Source organism: Vulpes vulpes, chromosome 11 (assembly GCF_048418805.1).
Source record: "Vulpes vulpes isolate BD-2025 chromosome 11, VulVul3, whole genome shotgun sequence".
In the NCBI taxonomy this organism is placed as follows: domain Eukaryota; kingdom Metazoa; phylum Chordata; class Mammalia; order Carnivora; family Canidae; genus Vulpes; species Vulpes vulpes.
This window is the reverse complement of record NC_132790.1, coordinates 97,478,304-97,490,654: the sequence shown is the minus strand read 5'-3', so window position 1 is coordinate 97,490,654 and position 12,351 is coordinate 97,478,304. Positions and strand designations below refer to the sequence as shown.

General features: G+C 42.2%; 1 protein-coding gene across 37 annotated transcripts in view; it reads right to left on the bottom strand.

Annotated features, from left to right (window-relative positions):
- Positions 1-12,351, bottom strand: part of MBNL1 (muscleblind like splicing regulator 1) — a 204,081-nt gene that overhangs the window by 28,282 nt on the left and 163,448 nt on the right. For all 37 annotated transcript variants that reach the window (XM_072727181.1, XM_072727190.1, XM_072727194.1 and 34 more), the window contains one exon: positions 3,030-3,230. In XM_072727181.1, the coding sequence (XP_072583282.1) occupies positions 3,030-3,230 (201 nt within the window). The remainder of the gene's footprint in view (positions 1-3,029; positions 3,231-12,351) is intronic.

The window sequence follows — 12,351 nt, the reverse complement described above, 5'->3', positions numbered from 1 at the left end:
ACCATAAAGACTGAATTTTACAGTATAGAAGGTGTGCAGCTACAAAGTCTCCCAAAAGGTATCAAATGAAGAATGGATAATAGGGATACTGATACAAAGTATATGCGTGTATTTTACATTTATATATTTAATAAAATGTATATTTATATATTACAATTAATACAATATATTTAAATATACTTATTTAAAATGGTTTATTTAAATAAAATTTCCAATAACTTATAAGCTGGCATAAAAAGCAAAGAGACAACCTAAATGTCCCATAGAATGTTCTAATTTGGAGGCAATCTTACAGATTATCTCGTTCAATCCTCTAATTTCATATATGTGGAAAATGAAGCTCAGAAGAGATGAGAAACTTGACCCAAGGCTACTCACCTAATTAGCAAAAACGCTAACACTAATTCTTGGATTCCTGTTGTTCAACATTTTTGGTAGCCTCACATCAGGTGCTATAAATAAGTCATCAGTTCTTCCGAACAGAAGAACCAGAAGGCTGATAATCTATGGGATTTTTAATTTCCTTATGGCCTAACAATGTGCAGCAAAAAGAGAGAAAGAGGCGGCAAGAACAGTTGGCCAATATTTAAACAAATTTAAACTTTTTTTCACCTTAAAAGGAACTCAGAATTCAAACATGTACTTCTGAGTCCCATGAGGACAAAGTAGAGATTTAAACCCAAATAACTCGACATGTGACCAACCGGCAAATAAGCGTGTGCACTTCTTGCCACACCATTTAAGTCCCAGTATGCTGTGCGATTAGCACCAGAGGAAAGAACCTGAAGATAGGAGTGTCTAAGATCTCAGGGCCCAGCAGAACGGCCCCGGAGCTTCCCACTGCAATATGCTAGCAGATTCTCACTGTGACACTAGAGCAGATCCTGTTAGCCAGAATGAGATAGGAAGCTGCCCTCCCACCACCAAGCAGTTAGATAAGAGGAATTCGGGTTAAGAGGAAATGACAGTCATACAGCAGTAGCCACTTGTGAGCACAGCAGAAGACGACGGACAAAATACACAGAGGAGCTCCTCGCAGAAAAAAGAGAGAGAGAAAGAGAGAGAGAGGGAGAGAGAAGAGAAAAGAAAAAAGAAACCCTAAACCAATGACAAAAGTACTCTAATTTGAATTAACCATTATACAAAATATAACCAATTACAGACTACCTCAAACTGTGGGAAGCTTCGTTTCTAAGAGTTCTGACCACACAGCTCAGCCTTGTAAGAGATTTCAATAGAGAGTTGTAAGCTTCCTAAATATCGTCTCCTGTTTAATAACTAATTCATCAAAGTTCATCCCAGGTTGCCTGTTGGGTCCCCTTCAGTCAACAATCATGCATTATGAACCCAGGGTGTGCTTCCAAAAGATCGGGGCAGGGGGAAGGTGAGTCACATATGAAGCATCCAGCAATTTTTAAATATTTACAATCTCCTAAACTTCCTCATAATTTATCTGCAAACAGCACTAGCTTGCTAATGAGCAAGTGCAACCGCACGATGACAAACCACCCACAAGTCAAAGTGCGTCTCTAGCACACAGCAGTGCTTGGTCCACGGGGAGCGTGCAACTAGGTCTCAAAGTCCTGTCTGAGTTCTCCGCATGGTGCTCTCTTCATTAGCAGCTTTACCCAAAATGTTCAGGAAGGTAAGAGCTCAAGCTAAACAAGCAAACAAACAGAAGCCCTAAAGAATTTAACAGAAGCCAGAAATTCTTCCTTCCTTTCTGAACTGTCACCCGTGTGGGGATGAGTTATATAGGGTTTCAAAACGGAGTCCTAAGTTCATACCGGACTGGAACATCCTTCCTACAACCTCAAGTAAGTTTTGCCACAACTTTGCCCCTAAATCTATTGCCCTGGGAGATGGAGCGAATGACAGTGTCTTCCTCAGAAGATTGTCTTGAAGACTGACTATGTGCTGCATGTGATGGGTTGAGGCCGAGTTTGCTAGAAAGTCAATACCCAATAAACACCAACGACTGTTACTGCCATCAGAAAAGGTGGTGGCAGTTCTAGTTGCGCTGAACTCTGGGATCCCCTGCAATGCATGTAGTGAAGCCCTATAAACAAGAAAGTGGTGCTTGCTAAGTAAATTCCTGCGCAACGGATAAATCATTAGTGTCAATTATGTTCATCACACAACAGCCTTATTTTGCCTCATTCTCAGTCGTTACCAACACTCCAAACTTCTCAGCCCTAACTGTTGCCTCATCCTAACCGAGGGGAAAGAAGAAAGAGGCATTTTGCTCCTTAGCTGGACACGAATGCCTGGTTTTAGAGCTTCCACGGACAGTAACGTTGCCGTGTTTTTCTTCAATCTACAGTTTACCGAATCCATTAATTTACAGCCACGCTGAAATTCTGAGCAACCACTTTGATACCAGAATGAGATCTTTCACTTCTTTTTCATGCTGCCATAGCAAAGCACATCCATCTGATCATCCTTGACTCTAGAGCCCGATGCAGTTTCCAACTGAAAAACTTTCATCGGAGCACACTTCACCAGCGGAGCTGCCTTGCTATTCCAACCCAAATATTGTGAGGCCTGTGAGGAAATTTGCAATAATAAATTTTAAAATGCCTGATGCACAGTAACTGAGCAAACTGTTGTGAGAACAAGTGTCAGGGGAGGAACAGAATTTGTTCTCAAAAGAAGCAACACGAACAACGCACATCCAGGGAGCATTTGCTGTGTGCCAGACGTCGGTCTAACGCTTTGAGGAAAGGGCCATTATTATGTCCATTTTGAGGATGAGGAACCAAAGATAAAACAAAGTTAAGGGGCAGCTGGGCCCCAAGGTCCGGGTCCCTAACCCCTGCTACACTATCCGGATGCTGTGGCTTTTATCAAAGTACCATTTGTCAAATACAGCATACCTCGATCCTAGCAAAAGGCTCCAAATAGTCAACCCAAACCTCTACTTCAATTTTTTTTTTTTTTTGCCTTTATGGCGGTGGAAGAAATGAACCAACAGCACACTTTGAAACTCAGAATGGGAGTCCATAGAGAAACCGGCTCATCATTCCTACCTCAAGTCTGTCTGTCCGCATTAACTTCTGTGCGGCAGCTGCGGCAGCTGCAGGTACAGGGACCCCGGGATTCCCTGTGACCAACATTGGTGCGGTCGGCAAGATCTCTGCTGGAACCAGGCTTGGGGACACAGGTCCCAGGTAGGGATTAAAGGCTGCTGATGCATTGGTGGCTAAGCTTGGTGCAACTGAAAACATTGGCTGGAAAAAATAAAAATAAAAAGCAGAAGTTTAATATACAAGTCTTGGTTTGTATTTGATATCCCACATTATATATCTACCCTCCATCCATCCATCATCCACCCATCCATCCATTCTCCCGTCCCTCCCTCCCTTCTTTCATTTAATTCTGTTTATTTAATCTCACTCAGGCTAAGAATGTTTCTTAAATAAGCATTCATCAAGTCAATGTGTTTCTAAACTATAATAGGTGATTTACTCGTTCAATTTTCTGCTGGGATTTTGGAGCCCGGTGTCTATAATGCTTATGATTTCTTTTTGAATAACAGATCACTTATTCAATGCAGTCATTGCTTGTGGTCATCTAATCTCCATTTTTGTCCTGATTTAATCCTGGAAACTTATCTGAGAAATACATTTTATAATTGCTATGTCAGATGAACTTGAAAGATCTGTTTACAACTGTTAATGGGTTGCAAGTGTCCTATTATCTGGAATAAATAAAGCAGAACTCCCAGTGGGTAACAGAGTTTCGCAGTCAATATAAACTGTGAATAAATCTCAGGGGATATGTGAAAAGACGATGATGACACAATTTCTTTCGAACACATAAGGTAAAGTGTTTGGCATATTCACTTGCATGTTTTCCTAAAGAAACTATCAATATCGCACCAGCTAATCACACCCTCGTGAAATACTTAACAAAGAATTTACCTTACTAGGGAGAAACCACCCCGAATGTGAAGCCTGGAACAGAAAACTTCGAAACACATGCTACATGCTTTTGCAAGGAAATACACATGGTGGCACCGAAAAAAAATGTCACAAGATAGAATTTCTGCCAGAAATGCTTTCATGGATATAGGAGGATGGTTCCTACCTGGGACATGAAGATTTGTGTATCGGGAAATGTATTTGTTCCTGAGTAGAACTAAATTATTTACCTGAAAGCTACTTTGGCAATTTGCTTTTCCCATTTTTTTTAAAAGCATAACGTAGCACAACAATCTGCCACCTTATGGGTGGTATATTTTTAACTTCCATCATTCAACAGGCTTCAATTCTTGAAGCCTAAGATTTTGTGCAATAATAGTGTTTGTCTCCAAAACCCACAAAGTCCTGGGCAAAATGAATCCTGTTCTTTAAAGGACTTTTTAACAATCAATTTTCTTTATTACCCTGTGATAAGGAACAGAATCGCAGAAACGTTTTTAGACTGAAGGGAACATCAGTATTGTAGCTGATTCTTCTCTCTTACAGAAATAAGAAGTTGGACGAACCCTGAGCTGACACAGTATTCAAGAGAGTTTTGGAATAAAGTTTTATGCAATTAAGATGTGACCGTAATTCTTAAGAGCTCAAAAGAAATAGCTTTAAAAAAAATAAAATGTGTTCTTATTTAGTATGGCTCTGCCTTGTCCTGTATTTAGAAGAGTAAAACGGAATTCAAGTATTCTTGTTCTCAAGTAGGTACGAGTGATTTTCCCTTGTAGGGCACCTGTGGCAGTGTCTGGAGACATTTTTGACTGTCACAGCTTGGGGGTGCTGTTGCATCTAATGCATAGAGAGGCCAGGGATGCTGCTAAGTGGCCTGCAACACCCAGGACAGCCCCTTACAACAAAGAATGATCCTAGCCCCAAATGTCAATAGTGTTTAGGTTGAAAATCCCTGTCTTCAGGGATGCACTCGTCTTCTGACTTCACAAATTGTTTCAAGACAAAATCACTGCAGCTAGTGCATACATTCTTACTAAGAATAAGAAGACCATGCAAAATAGACCATTTCACACATAATTTGATTCACGTGGGAGAAGACACAATGCACCATACCTTCCACTGGCAGTTTCAAGTCATAATTATGTCTCCAAACGTGTCGGTCTGAATACCATGGTGAGCTGTCCTGCCAGGCTGAGGGCTCCTGCCTGAGGAAGTGGCCTAAAGCTAGACCTCGGACCCTCACCCCTCATCCCTGCCCAAAACACTGACAACACGGAGACTACCTGGGTGCTCCGGGTATGATCAATAATCAGTGCAAATCTTAAGGCCCAGAGCAGTCTCTGTCCATTGAGCTATATAAATAGCGGCCGATTTTATGCTGCTCCATTGTCGACTGGCTGCCGAGGCATTGCCAGGACAAGGGCTGATCTCTCTCTCTCTCTCTCTCTCTCTCTCTCTTTTTAAGAAAAGCATTTATTTTAAGAAAATAAGACCAGTGACCAATAAAATGCAGCTGTGTTAAATCTCAATTGAATAAAATCAACTTGGAATCTATGATGCATATAATGTAGCAGTTGCATATCACAGATAAAGGAAGACTCCTACTAAATAAAAAATATTGATCTTACTAACTGGCAACAGTTTTCCTGCTGGATTGCTTCTGTAGGCTTGTCCCGTGAATTGATTTTCTGACTTAAGGCAGCAGAGCAAATTTAAATCTGAAGAATTTTAGGGCCCTGTCCCCAGGTAAAATCTAGCAGCTTTGAAAATCTGAAACATCCAACTCTTCAGCAAGCATTCTCTCAAACTGCTCCCTCTCCAGAGAAGTAGAGCTATCTGAGTGATCATAACAGCTCTGAACTTTGAAACTTGATTCCAAAAGCTGCCCACCCCCCAAAAGTACAACATTCCTTCCTTTATTTTGAGTTTCTGTGAAGTTTGCTACATTCCTTCTGCAAAGAGCACCTTCCTGGAGGTGGGTCACTGCATGGCCCCATCAGTGCCCTAATCGGATTAGCGAGGTGCTTGGACGGCTGGGCTGCTGAGTCCATTCCAGAAAGCCATCCTGCCCAGGGTTCAGCAGAACGGCAAGGTCGGACGGTAATGCTATGGTATTAGCAAGTGCATCCTATTTTCTCCGAAGTATCTACAGGATAACCTACAACGATGCCATCGGTGTAGTTGGTACCGACCACATCCCTGTAGAACGATTTACAGATAATTCTCTTCCTGGAAGGCATGAGGCAGGTTGGCTTACGATCGCCTTTTGCCAGTGAACACCCTTCCGCAGAGCAAAACCCAGCGCGATCTTACTAACACTGGAGCATTTAGGGGCTAACCACTTGTTTTAAATGAGACATTTTGATTCCGTTAAAGCAATCAGGCTCTATTATAAATTAAAATGTTCTTCAATTTCACACGATGACCCTAGTTAAATGCGTGCGACCATGGTTATTACCAGAATTCCTTCTGTTTATTGTGTGCCGGGCATTGTGCTAAGCGCTTTACCTATGCTGTGGTATTTAGTTCTTGGAACAGGAAAATATAAACTCTGTGGGCAAACAAAGGCAAAAACTCCATTGTTTCTGTTTTGAGTTGGGGGGTGTGTGTGGATCATCTGTATGGTGCGCTGCTGAATCCCCGGGATCTAGCTGGAGGATGCCCAGCATATAGTAAGTACTCAATAAATAGATACTGAATAAGCGAATGCATGAATGAGTGAATGAATGAATTGCAGTCTCGTCAGGTGGTTTTTATTAATCCCTTCCATTCTGCAAACAAAGAAAAGGGCCCACTGAGATCCCGTGTCCATAGTCACAAATGAGTGCATGAAAGACTTAGGATCTGGGCACAGGTGTGTCTGGCTCCAGGTGGTTCCAAGACCAGGGGTTCTCAGGGCAGCTGGCCGTGGGAATCCTCCGGAGAACTTCAGCCCCCCGAATGCCCTGGCACTCCCCACCCATCACAGGGTCGGCAGTACTATTTAGAAACCTCCTGGGTGATTCCAATTCCTTACATTATGTGGTCTTTTACTCCTTAAACACAGAAACAGGGCCAGGCTTCTGGGCCTGTGTGAGGTCCCCAGGCAGACACGTGCCCTCGTGGCTCTTCTGAGCACGGTGCGCCGTCTCCACTGCAGGCTGCTCCCGCCCAGCCCTCTGTTGCATTTCTAACCACGCTTCAAGAATCACGACTCTTGCTCATCAAAGTTTCCCCTGATCCGCCCCCATCTCCAAACTCTGAAGAGGTGTTTCCTACCCTCCGTTGCCATAGAACTCCTCAGCGCTCGAATTTGGGGTTGATCACCGCACGTGTTCACTTAACCCCCCCTCTCCTACGCAAACCTGACGGCAGGCACGGCCTGGCGCGTCCTTCATCCTGCACCCCACCTGCTGCAGGCGTCTACGCAGCCTCCTGACTGCCTTAGCCGACGTGCTGCTTTCCTCCAGCACACAAACCAACTAGCAAATGCATTAAATAGTTTCTAGTATAGATATGTGAACAGTTTAAAAAAAAGAGAGGGAGATTTAATGTTACGGCCTCTCCGCCTGAAAATTTAATCATTAATTTGTCTAGTATTCTTGTTTGAAAACTGTAATTTCCTTTATTTTTGTTTTGCGGGTTTTCTTTCTTTTTCTTTTTTTTTTTTTTTTAAGATTTTATTTATTTATTCATGATAGAGAGAGAGAGAGAGGCAGAGACACAGGCTCCATGCCGGGAGCCCAACGCAGGACTCGATCCCAGGACTCCAGGATTGCACTCTGAGGCCAAAGGCAGACGCCAAACCGCTGAGCCACCCAGGGATCCCCGTTTACACTGACCTCTCTCTCGGTTTCAGTAATGTGGCATTACCATGCTGTAATGTTGCAACTATCAGAGGGGCCCTAACTTATTTTAATACCTTATGTGAAACAGTGTCTGGCATACAATGTTTGTGATTTTTTTTTTAAGAAATGAAGTACATATCATAAATAATATCTGATTAGTATTTGCTGAGATCGCTGGAATATAAATTCGGTCAGAGTTTTCTAGATGTTACTTGTGTGTGTGTGTGTGTGTGTGTGTGTAAAGGCTGAACTTGTAAGCGGTAGAAAATAGAGCTGCCTTTTTTTTTTTTTTTTTTTTTTTTTTACTTGACAGCACATCATCAAAGTGTATGAAACCCTGTTTCTGGGTACGCACAACCCTGTACAAGAGCTACTAAAGTCCCTGTAAACAATGACTTTGAATATTAAACAGCAAAAAGCTAATGGGAGTCCTCCACAAATTCATATTACAATGTCTACACCCCCCCCCCCCAAGAAGGCAAGCATATAACTGGAATAAAATAAGAAATACTGTTTTATTTTTTTTATTATTTTTTTATTTTTTTAGAAATACTGTTTTAAAGTCAGCTTCCAGACTGACCTGCTGCCTGGGTAAACCACAATGACCACCTAGACTTATTTTTAATTTTACCTTATCCTTCAATCTGGTTTAACGGGAGTGACAAACAAACAGAGAAGATTCACTCCCAGCCCACCCATATGGTCTGGTCCCTAAGATGCGGGCCTGTCCTCCAGCTGCTTGAGGATGCGCAGGCTCCTTGCCTGAAGCAGGCCCTAGAAGGGCAGGTGGACGGAGCAGGACTCAGGATGATGGCCGTGGAAACATTTCACCACAAACACTTTGTCATGAGGTGGCCTTATCCCAATCACTACTTGGGAAAAACTGGAGAGTAAAGCACTAAAAAGCAGCTTAAGAATTCTAGGTGTTCCTGGAAATGCGACAGATGATGACTTGAGAGCTTTCAGCGCTCAACCGCCAACACCCACGACATGGGGACACCATGCTGCAAAGGGGAGGCAACACGAACAGCTTTAAGCCCCCGAGACTTGTCAACCAAGTCCAATAACTTTGAATTTCTTGGTCCCTAGGTTACTTCAAACCCATGAAAGGCACAGGAATTCAACTTGAGTCATGCACCCCGAGGCAGCCAGGTGTGTGGACCCTGAGGGCAGCTGCCACCAGAAATGGCCCAAGCTAAGGCTTGGGAGCACGAGGAAAGGCGAGGAGTGCACGGAAGTGCAAAGCCCCAGATACAGCTCTTCACAACCGCCGGCTTCTGCAGAGCTCTTCAAGGACAAAGACAAAAGCCTGGAATCAACAGAATTGCTGAAGACATCTTTCTGGGATGGCTCAAAGAAATACACCAGCTGCTTCCAAGTTGTGAGCCACAAGAGATGGTCTATATTTGGTTAGGTTGTTTAGTTTTCTTGTTGGATTATCTTTGCACCAGATAGTGCGTAAAAATGTAATGATTTTTTTTAAAGTAGTGCTTTGGAAAAAAAAAAAATCCAAAAATTCAATTTTAAAAATTTGGATAATCAAATATTATAGGTCCTCCATTTCTCTTCAAAAATCATATAATAAAGAGAAATATGTTCTTTTTACATTTTTATTAGGGGCTTAGAAATGATGATAGAACTAATGCCAGTTTTTTAAATAATTTATTTTGCAAGTTTTAGGGAGCAGACACGCAGGTAAATTCAATTACTTCCTTTCAACTACTTATTTTCTTATGAAACGAAAATAATGATGAGATTGTTAGGAACCTGCAGATAATATACTTGAAACTTTTCACTACATGGTAATGAAGGTCAGAGATTTTAAATGGATCAACCAAGGACCCAGAGCTGGTTGGTGGCTCGTCTCTAATTAGTGTTTCTGCAGCACGGATGCCAGAACCCGAACCACCTGGGTTAAAATCCAGGACCTGCTACGCACTAGCTATGTACCTTGGGCAAATCAGTTAACCTTTCGGATCCCCTGCTGTCTTTATCTCTAAAGGTGAGATAATAACATCAGCTTTATAGGGCGGTTGTGGGGATTTATGATACAAAAAGTAGAGAGCGCAATAAATGCCCTTTGCCACCAAAGTGGAAGCCCTCTTTCTGGTTCCTGGCTTGGTGTATTTCATAACAACAGAATAAAGTCCACGAAAACAGTTAACTCTCCTATAAACCCCTGCATTCCCCAAGTTGGCACTGTGTCATCTTCTAAAGACCTTAACTTTAGAGACCCAGCCTCTCCCAATTTTTGAGAGGATGCAAACCCAACTGAGTGGTATCGTAGCTCCTGCCTGGTCGCAGCACGACCCTCAGCAAGCCCCCGGCTGCCTCTGCTCAGAGCGTGCTCATATAGAACCAACTGTAGCCCCATTCTGTGCCGCAGTCTCTACACTGGGGCTTGTACTCTGATTCCTGCAGATGATTCCTTGGGAATCACAGGGCCAGGTAAACCACCACAAACCTCTGCCTGTCTTCCTCGTGTTCAGGAAACTCCTTACTTCATTCATTCACTCATCAAGCAATTTTTGATATCGCTATATGCCAGGCATGATGGAGATGCTTCTCGATTTGATGAGTTTCTCTGCTACGTCTTCTCTTCGTGCTCCTTCACCTATGGTTTAGGGGCCACGCTGGTTAGCCCTGAAGAACTCAGATGCTTTGCCACCTTGACTACCCTGAAACTGCCAAGATACTCCTAACTACTGAATGATGGATCCGCTCACAGCAGAACCACCACCTGGGTTGGATCCACATGTGCGCTCTGTCTTCAAACACTAACATCTGTACGAGTTACCTGGCTGCTGCTAGCCCGGTTACAAGCCCTATCCGTTGACCTAGCATTCAAGTTCCAGTAAGCAGCTGGTTATGACCATCTCATTTATTTCTGAATCTCTGTATCATTACCCTCATCAGCAGGGCTGACTACACAAAGGACTGAGAAGTCTCAGGTGGGGTTTTGAAGGCAAATTTCCTGGATTAAAGCCTTCTCTACAGTCATTAAAGCCCCAAATGCTTGAAAATTGAATAATTAAAATGACTTCTATACTTATTACAAAAACGTCACCCTGAACAGAGGGTATTTTTAGACTATGATCTCAGGATGCCTGTAGCAGAAGGGTAATTCTGCATTCAAATCTAGTCATACCAGGGGAAATTAGCATAAAGCCTGAATGTGCTCACAACTAATAAAAATAAATGTTTTTGTCAAAGCAGCGAATTTTCCCACAAAAGCACCAGAAAATGTGATTTGTCTGATGGTTTCAGAAATTGTGATTTCATGACTTCGGAAGCACCACATATGTGCTACTGTGTTTTTACAGGCATGAGCATAAACACTGTTGACAGCCCGTCCCAGGGTCACCCATACGATGAGCCTGGCATGGCCTTGAGTAAAGCTCAAGGACTAGCTCAGGAGATGCGCCGAGACTTTGCAGTGAGGAGCTCAAAGCCGTGACCAGCACTGTTTTTGGCAGCGTGGGAATTCCACCTGCCAGTCACTGAGAAGGGAGATAGAGCCCGGCCTTAAATGTTTAAGTGGAACAAAGTACCTCACATCAAGGAGAGATCTTATACCAGCTAACGGAGTAGCCACCCCAAAGATTTATCAGATCTCCGAAACGGTGTGACAGGGCCAGCTGTAAAAGAGACCTCGTGTCCTAGATCTTATGCTACGGAGAATGATTATAAACTAAACTTTTTTTTTTTTTTTTTACCCAAATGGAAATCTTCACGCTATCCCAATGCAGATATAATATTAGCAGATGCCACGAAAATAAATGCAAGATATCATATTTTTAACTGAGCCCCCGATAACGGTTAAAAAAATATAGATCAGGTTAAAACAGACACAGAATTATATCATTCTCTCACCTCAACTGTACAGTACTGACAATTGGTATCACTGCCGATGTGATATGGAGATCCCTCCCACCTCGAAATGCAATCCCCCCCTCTTTTTTGGAATGATTGGTGCATTAAGTTCTAAGAGAGAATAACAATTACATTGAGTTCAGGGGTTAAAATGTATCAGGAAAAAAAAATCAGTTAGCACACATGCTACAATTAGCGTATCAGAAAACTGTGGGTCTTCCCATTCCCATAACCCATAACAATATTGCATATAACTTAGTGACATAAATAACTGCCAGATATATTCTGATCACTGCAAATTTTAACATGCATTTAAATACAGAATTATAGTATCACAATTAACATCGGAACACTTTTTGTCATCTAAAATTGCTTATGATATCTGTCTTTCAATTTTATGAACAAATGTAAAGGTTATTGAAGTCATTTATCATACACACTCCCTCAAAGCCTAAATAAATAAATAAATAAATAAATAAATAAATAAATAAATAATAAGCAAGCAAGCTCAGAATCAAAAGTTACACACAGTGCTCGGTACACATTATGTCTCTATGACCACCTATGGTTTAAATTATTTAGCTCTTTGCTTAAAAACCCTGAGAGTTTTTGCCCCTCCTGATTAGTTAGTTCTGTTTTAAGGAGATGTCCAAGGGCATGATATTGATTCGCCGCTGTCAGAATTTTGCTAGCATCTGTAACTGCACAGTAATTTCAGGTTGAGT